The sequence below is a fragment of the Trematomus bernacchii genome, unplaced genomic scaffold (genome assembly GCF_902827165.1).
Source record: "Trematomus bernacchii unplaced genomic scaffold, fTreBer1.1, whole genome shotgun sequence".
Taxonomy (NCBI): domain Eukaryota; kingdom Metazoa; phylum Chordata; class Actinopteri; order Perciformes; family Nototheniidae; genus Trematomus; species Trematomus bernacchii.
In genome coordinates, this window is record NW_022987593.1 from 12,483,369 (window position 1) to 12,492,392 (window position 9,024).

The 9,024-nt window shown below is 39.5% G+C and overlaps 1 protein-coding gene across 1 annotated transcript in view; it reads right to left on the reverse strand.

The window, feature by feature from the left end:
• Window positions 1–1,346, reverse strand: part of LOC117481670 (interferon-inducible GTPase 5-like) — a 2,288-nt gene extending 942 nt beyond the window's left edge. Inside the window, exons 1-2 of the mRNA XM_034129464.1 lie at window positions 1,321–1,346; window positions 411–980 (exon numbers count right to left, since the gene is read on the reverse strand). Of these exons, the coding sequence (XP_033985355.1) occupies window positions 411–966 (556 nt within the window). The 5' untranslated portion in view covers window positions 967–980; window positions 1,321–1,346. The remainder of the gene's footprint in view (window positions 1–410; window positions 981–1,320) is intronic.
• Between the last annotated feature and the right edge of the window lie 7,678 nt (window positions 1,347–9,024).

Below are 9,024 nucleotides of genomic sequence, written 5' to 3' on the forward strand. Positions count from 1 at the left end.
TGTGACCCTTGTTGCGTAAGCCTTTACGTTTTACATAAATACAACTCTCTGTTCTCGCAGTACTCTCATATATCTGGAATGACATTCTTATAATTCTATAAACATTATTTTAATTCTCTGGGAATAGGATGTTTGCATGTTGAGGGGGAGACACACCAATGGCATGTCCCGCCTGCAAATCTGAAGGGCAAGAATGTGTGGATACAAACAGGAAATGATGTACTTTTATGTCTGTGACCATAGAAAGGTTGTTTTCATTTGAATATTCTTGTTTTTGCTTCAGTTAAGGCACATTTTCACTTTCTCCCGTTTCCAGTCTATTTTTCCTAAAGATACAGTATCTAGAAATGTAAACAACTACATTATTAAGCTTTTTTATGTTTTAGCTTTAGGTGAGAGCACATAATTACCTTTAATGCAGTCGTCTCTGATTTTTTTAAGGGTATCTTCAGTGTTGAAAGCTCTTTGACTTCTTTTTGCCTCACGCATGTTATTGTCAATCTTTGAGCGAACAAAGTAGAACTTCTTCCCCATCTTCTGAATCTCCAGAGCGAGTTTCACATCATTTCCTCTGAAGCGATCAGCTGACATGATGATGAAGAAGTCAAATCTTTCAAAGCCAACAAGCTGCAGGTACTTGTCAGCTGGAAAATTGGGGGTGCCAATTCCAGGAAGATCCCACAGTGTAACATTGGGAAATTGTGGATGGGGGTATGATTCGACCTTCATGGTGGTTTCTACACAACCAGTAGGGGCGGCATTCTCATCCATGTTGTCTATGCCTCTAAAGGCGTTAACGAAGGTGGATTTACCAGAGCCAGTCTCTCCTGTGACGGCGATGTGAAGTGGAATATTATCCTGCTCTTCCAAATAAGCATTGATCGTCGCAGCGGCTGCCGCAGGCCCTTGATTTTGCAGAACTTCTTTAAATGTTTGTAATTGTTCATTAGGAAGTGGACCAGCCATAGCTTCCCTTTAATCTAAAAGGAAAAAAAGGAAAGTAATTTCACTATTGTAAATTGCTGAACTGAGCATTTATAATCAAACTCACAGAAACAATGAGTTTGATAATAATACAATTACAATATCCAAACTTTGCAAAAAAAAGCACGTGTTTTCTAATAAACTGTGAAGTCGACAATGAAAGCTTAAGAACTGTCCTAAAATCCCAGAATAGCCATTGTAAACTCTTTATAGGCTACCTCCATACAAAAAAAGGAAAATCACGAAAGACATGCAAGGAGTGAGCAAAAGTCACACATATTGACTGAATATGAAACAGGTGCAACTTCAAAAAAAGATTTTGATTATATCCCTTACCGTATGATGCACCTGCAACTTTGATACTCAGCAAGAAAGTTGAACTTCTTTGTGTGGGTTCAGACTTTAAAGAGTTCCGCCCCTTAGAAACTCAAGGAAGTGGCTATTTAAACCTTTTCCTGCAGTGAGTGACAGAGAATCTAAACCAATCAGTGTTCATCATGTTTCCTTTCTTTTTCCATGTTCAGTTAAAGCAGCTGATTTACAAGAAATGCGTAGAGGAGGGGTCTGTTTACCGAGCACATTGTATTGTCATGAGATGTTAGTGACGTTAACAAAGGTTTCACTTGATGGAGACATGTATTACCTAGACATGTTGCTTGTTGGAAACAAATGTTATCTAATAATATATCCTGCATTAAAGACACTGAACATATTTTAATCTATAATGAATATTCTTGTACTTTCTGTGAATGAGAAGAACAAACATATCATTTGTTCTATCAGAAAGTATTCTGTATTATGTTGAACATCTTAAAATGGAAAACTCAGCAAACTACAACTTCATAAAGACATTTTAATGTATTGTTGTTTTCTTTTGGACACTTCTAAGAATTACAGCAGTTTGGCACCACTTCTAAATAAGAAGGCAACAAGGGAGTGAGGGGGCCAGGGTGGGGCTATATTTTGTGTTACGACATTTCAGTGACTTCATTAAACCAATGTGTGTATGTGTGTGTGTGTGTGTGTGTGTGTGTGTGTGTGTGTGTGTGTGTGTGTGTGTGTGTGTGTGTGTGTGTGTGTGTGCGTGTGTGTGTGTGTGTGTGTATATATATTTAAATGTATATATTTCATTTGACTCATAGCAAAATGCCAAATCATTATGAAGATCATAATAAGGAAGACTATAAAAAAACATTATGAATAAACCGGCAAAATGTGATCGCAATAAAAACTAGCTGTATTTGACAATTTATTTTATCATTTATAAAGCATTTCATCCCAGTGGCCAGATGTCCAGGGGCCTCATTTATAACGCCTTGCGTAGGATTGACGTGGGAAGGTTGCTTACGTAGTACAAAGCAAAAAAATAGGTACAGAAATGTTCCGACATTTTCCGATTCACAAAACATTGCGTACCGGCGAGGGAAGTGCGCACAGCACTTCCTACGTTTCCCTTTATAAATCACAATCGACTCGTAACGCCCATATTTGCCTATAAATAGTCAAAGAAACGCCCATTCATTCATTCATTTTGACTGACTGCATGAAGAAGATCGCAGGAAATTACGACCGAACAGCTAAAAAAGACATCTCACACCGTGTCAGATTTTGGTTATTTTGGGGAGGTCGAGATAAATCATATTGTTTGGTGGATGCAGTTTGAACCAGAGTAGCAGCATGGAGGTCGGATCGTCACCAAAATAAATAAATAAGTGGTCCGAAAAAAGTTAATGACAAAAAAATACAACCTTCCTCAGTGTGTTTGTCCCGGGGACAGGAGACCCCCCCTTGATGAGAAACTGTAAGAAATGATCGGGGAATCCCTCCGGAGTGTAGTCATGACGACTGGATCTGAATTATTTTGTTGTATTTGGTGGGTTGTGTTCCAGCTGTCGATCAGCAACTATATATCCATAATCCACCAGTTAAAGGAAATACAACTAATGTGTTGTGTTATATTAGCTGTACAATTGACCACATATGGTGTTCTTAGTTTCCATACCTCCTGTGTTTTACGAGCGACTTATCAAGTCTTGGCAAACGGCATAAAACACGATTAAACGTGATAGTATATAAAACCATGCTCGTATCTACAACCTATAGAAATGCAAAACGGCGTCAGTTTAGACGTAATTCTGTCCTCCTGCTTACCGCATCATTTATGAGAAAACATTTCATAACATTAACACAACATATTCGAGGTGGTTTTAAATAACATATCCGTATTTATTTATTTCTCCAAGTTATGTTTTTGTGTGCACTGAGGAGTCTCAAACAGGCGTTTGTTTAATCATTTTAAGATTGGCTTTAATCAATGTTTGAAAATGAATTCTTCATATGATAAATGAGAGGTAACATTTTATTTATGGAATTATTTCCACTATTTCTCTCCATTCTTCCTTCTGCCAACGGTGTCGCAGTTTCTCGTCTCTTCCGTTGTTGTGCTTAGTGCGTACGCATGGGTTAGAGTTTGCGTGGAGGACAGCACATTTTCCCGTCAAGTTAGTATTTTATAAATTGCAAACATTGCGTAGAAACTGGCGTACGCCATTTTTTGATCATATATCCCTTTATAAATGAGGCGCCTGGGGCCTCATTTATAACACCTTGCGTAGGATTGACGTGAGAATGTTGCTTACGTAGTACAAAGCAAAAAAATAGGTACAGAAATGTTCCGACATTTTCCGATTCACAAAACATTGCGTACCGGCGAGGGAAGTGCGTACCGGCACTTCATACGCCTGTTTCCCTTGATAAATCACAATCTAATCGAAATGCGGCGCAGCTTTTGCAGGCTTCACGTAATGCCCATATTTGCCTATAAATAGTCAAAGAAACGCCCATTCATTCATTCATTTTGACTGACTGCATGAAGAAGATCGCAGGAAATTACGACCGAACAGCTAAAAAAGACATCTCACACCGTGTCAGATTTTGGTTATTTTGGGGAGGTCGAGATAAATCATATTGTTTGGTGGATGCAGTTTGAACCAGAGTAGCAGCATGGAGGTCGGATCGTCACCAAAATAAATAAATAAGTGGTCCGAAAAAAGTTAATGACAAAAAAAATACACATTAGACAGTGTGTTTGTCCCGGGGACAGGAGACACCCCCTTGATGAGAAACTGTAAGAAATGATCGGAGAATCCCTCCGGAGTGGAGTCATGACGACTGGATCTGAATTATTTTGTTGTATTTGGTGCTTGACAAGTCTGCAGACAAGACGGCAGGCGAAAAACCTTTTAAAATGCTTGTTTTCTGAATGAAGATCGGGTCGACCAGGCTAAGCTAACGTTGTATATGCTCATTCCACACTCATAACAACGGCCTACAGACATAAATAAACCAGCGACTGTATTCGCCATGACACAGACAGTCTGGTTTGTACTTGTTTAACTTTTGTCCAGTTTCTGAACAGATATGAGGAGCTGTGACCTCTGTGTGCTAACTGCTAACAGCTAACGGCTGATGTTGTGTGGTTGAACGTCAGTAACGGCAGGCTGAGATCCTCACCGCTGATTGGCTTCCGCGAGAACGCGTCACGTGAATTTGACGCTCGAGTTGAAAAAATTGAACTCTCGCGTTTAACGCGGTACCGTTCAATCGCCTCAATCGCGTGATCCGCGCCGCGTCCACCGCTTCATGCGCGCCGTCGGAGCGAATTCGCGTCTGTCCGCGTCTCTGCATTGACTTTACATGTAATCGCGCCGCCCCCAAACATCGCATTGCGTCCGGTGTGAACGCAGCATTAGTAGGCTATATTTTTCGTTTCGTTTGTTTAATAAGTTAATTTCAGGACAACTTTGGGAATTTTGTTTGGTTGTTATGAGTTTTAAATAGATTTTGAAAGTAGAGATAGAGAGAGAGAGAAGCAGCGCTGTCTGCTTAGTTGCAATACTGTAGTTTATGCAATTTAGGCCGATAAATAGTTTATGTAATTTATGTACCAGTGTGTCCATGGTTTTGAGTCTGTGTGTGTGTTGAGCGCATCGCCGTCTGCTTTTTGCAGTACAGTAACTAAAGTAGGACTAAGCATACCGGTAGTTTCTGTGGACCTGTCTGCCCGTTTTGTGAGTGCACTGCGCGCGTGCGCACTTGTGTGGCATTGTTTGGGATGACCTAATTAAAATAGCGTCCCCCCAGTAAAAAAATCCCCACTACACCACTGGTGAAAACTACCCTTGGATGATGCACTGTTAAAAAGGATATTGGTTTTTAGTCAGATGGGCAAATGTTATCATGCTGAGTGAACCCACTGCCCATTACAACACATTAAGACGAGTTACAAAATCTTCAACTTGAAAAATATTTGTAAACTCGGAATAATCCGTTACATTAAATTGATAACATGCGTCAGCCTCGGCATTGTATGTAACACGCATGCGCCCGCAATATGACGTCACACGCTCACGCAGTGTCCCAAAACTGAAATGAATTTGAAATCCGAGTTGGGTGCCATCTTTCTCTCTCGCTCAGAGCCCGGACTGGAGTTATCAAGTAAGTACATTCAAATGTAATCTAGTTCATCAGCAGACAATGCAAATTAATCCTCTAACGTTAGTCTCTGTCTCAGACTGTCTGTCGCCACAATTTTTGATGCATATTTCATATTTAACGTTAGTTAGTTTTAGGAAAAACGTTAGCATGTTAGCGAGCTAGCTAGCTAGCTAGCCGTGGGTTGGAATTTAAGAGCTGCCCGAGTGAAATAGCGAGTGTTTGTAGGAGGTTTGAGCCTAAAACTCGGCTGAAATTAGTATCCGGTACGGATAATGTACTTTTCACGAGTAAAAGTATTTTTTACGAGTAAAAAGTCGAAAGCGCAAGCACACACACGTGCAGTGATGCCAATTTAGCACATTTGTTGCTAGCCCGATTGCCCCCGGACACGCGGGCTGACGCAGCATCTTGTAACAAACACCGTTCCAGGGCTTGTTAACATTTAACAACCTATTAATGTGTCATACCCACTTAACGGGAAGAAACTCGGCTAAAGACGATAATAACCATTTTTACCGCACTCATACGACAAATGAACCCAGAGGTGAGTCCGCCTGGACCTACTTTTTCTAAACCTATTTAAAAAGGTCAAATTTGTTCACTTGTTTTGCATCAATCTTGATACAGGGTACTTATTATATGTTATAGTTTGGATTCCTAAAGGTTTTTGTCTACTATCCCATCATTCAAGGGTGGTTTTCACTATACAGTAAGTAATGTTTTTTTTAGACGGAAACTAATTTGCATTTTTTTTACTATGTTCAATCTGAATTTACTTTAAAATAAAAAAATCTATATTGATTCGGACACTTCTACAGCCAAAATAATAATAATTGACAAAAATGGAGGTGATGAAAATGCATGTGAATTGAAAAATAGAGGGGTATAACGGATGTGAATTGGAAAAGTGATTAGATTAATCTAAAGCCGATTTTATTAAAACAGTTGTAATGTGATCATGAAAACAGAGCAATGTTACATAATATTTCCCGTCTTACATTTCATCATTCTTCAGCATTCATAACATAAAATTGTCATTTATCATTTAAGTGTCCTCAATAGTGGATGTAACACAAATAAAGAATGGAGGTGATGAACATGCATGTGATGTGAAAAATAGTGATACATTGACAATTGATTTGATAAACTTGATTGTCTACCAGACATTTATCGTTTACAGCAATCAATTTTTAACATCTGTTCAATGTATTTATTTCCACTTAGTAATAACAGTGTTTACATGTCTGGATACATTAAAATCTGGATTGAAAAACATTTTAGAGAAGAGTATGTGGACTTATTTTACTGTGTTGTGTGCTCATAACTCAGTAATATAACATGTTTTTCTTTCTTTTTTCTGTACAGGATAATTTCAGTGGAGGCTGTGCAGTTTGGAGCAATTCCCCTTCAATGAGGTGGTCCTGCAAGTGTTGTCATTACTCCTCACCGAGCCAACGCACACTAATCCTGGCTGAGCAAAAACTTTCTCAACCCCAACGAGAGCAAGACTGAGGTCATCTTTTTTAGACCCCAACCTCCAGCCTCTCCGGTTGATATTCTGGGCTCTCTCAAAAAAATGAACCTTGGAGTGACCTTCACTAGAACTTTTAAATTCGACAAGCAGGTCAGCACTGTAGTCAAATCCTGCTTTTTTTAAATAAGACTATTGGCCAAAACCAAGTCGTATTTATCTTTTAATGACTTAGAAAGGGTTATTAACGCCTTTGTTACCTCAAGACTGGACTATTGCAACGCTCTGTATGTGGGTATGGACCAGGACTCAATTAAACGCCTGCAGCTAGTCCAAAACGCAGCTGCACGTTTGCTGACTGGCCACAAAAAGCGTGACCACATCACCCCAATTCTGGCTTCCAGTTCGGTTCAGAATTGATTTTAAAATCCTTTTATTTGTTTTTAAAGCACTAAATGGGCTGGCTCCGGCCTATATAGCTGAACTCCTCCAGCGCTACACCCCAGCCAGAGCTTTAAGGTCTGCTGACCAGCTGCTGCTGGTATTGCCCAAGACCAGGCTTAAAACCCGAGGGCACCGAGCCTTCGCAGCAGCTGGCCCTAGGCTCTGGAACACTCTGCCCCTGCATGTGAGGTCGGCCCAGACCCTAGGGGTTTTTAAATCTACACTAAAAACACACTTCTTCTCTCTGGCCTTCTAGTTAGAGCGGAGTACGACTCCTGACTTTTCCTTGTGTTTTATTTTTATTTTTTATATCTGTTGTAATTTATTGTCTTTTATTGTGATTGTAGTAATGTGTTTTTATTACATGTACAGCACTTTGGCTCGACCAAAAATCGCTTTTAAATGTGCTTTATAAATAAAACTTGATTTGATTTGATTTGATTGAATTGTCCATTACAAACTGAAGCACTGTCATAAGGCAAGGAACTGCCCTCTTCCCTGTGTTTATGCAGACTGTGTGTGCTCCTTCAGGACCGAATCATCTCTGAAAAAACATTTAACTAGAGACCATAGTCAAGCACGTTCAACGCAGGTGACCTCAAGAAACATCACCTCTGTACTGTTGATGATTTCCGTATAAACTTGTATCAAACTTGTACTCAAGTCACTTCAAACTCTGAAAGTACAGGATTTGATGAGACAAATTCAGACCATCTAGATTTAACAGATGATTACATAGAGGATCAAGACCTGCATGATTTGTTACAACAGAAAGTTGCATCTCTCTTACTGCGTATGCAAACGATTTTGCATATGTCTAAGACAACAACTCAGGAAATTATAAACAAGCTATGTAGTATTAGCTCAGTTGTGGAAGAGTGCACACCAAAAATAATTGAAAGTGTACTGATCAACCACAATTGTGCAGTAAATAGTGCAGTCACCACTGCTATAACAGAGATAGTTAAAAAAGCAAACCCCCTAAGTTTCCTGTCAAAGGGCGGACCTTTTGGCTCTGAATACAAAAGAGAAACCTTTTACAAGAATAATTTTAAAGTGATTGAGCCGATTGAATATGTTTTAGATGCATCTTCCAGACGTAAATTTGTTTATATTCCAATTCTGAAAGTCTTGACAGAGCTGTTAAATTGTAACGATGTGTTAGATAAAGTCTTGGAGACAGAACACAGGGAAACTGTTGAACACTCAACTCAGTATAAAACATACAGAGACGGTCTATATTGCAAAGAGAATATTTTGCTCTCATCAGAAGATCTAAGCATTGCCCTAGGACTGTATATAGAAGACTTTGAGGTTTGCAACCCATTAGGAACATCAAGAAAAAAACACAAGGTCTGTGCAGTCTATTGGGTAATTTCAAATTTACCAATACAGTATAGGTCATCTGTACAGTCAATCTATCTTGAATGTCTGTGTAATAGCAACGATGTGATGAACTACGGGTATGGTGCCATTCTTGAACCACTCCTAAAAGACCTTGCAGTATTTGAGCAGCAAGGATTGTATGTTCAGAAATTGGGAACAACTGTTAGAGGTACTGTGCTGTACGTGTCTGCAGACAACTTGGGGGCCCATTCGCTTGCTGGATTCCAAGAGAATTTCAATGT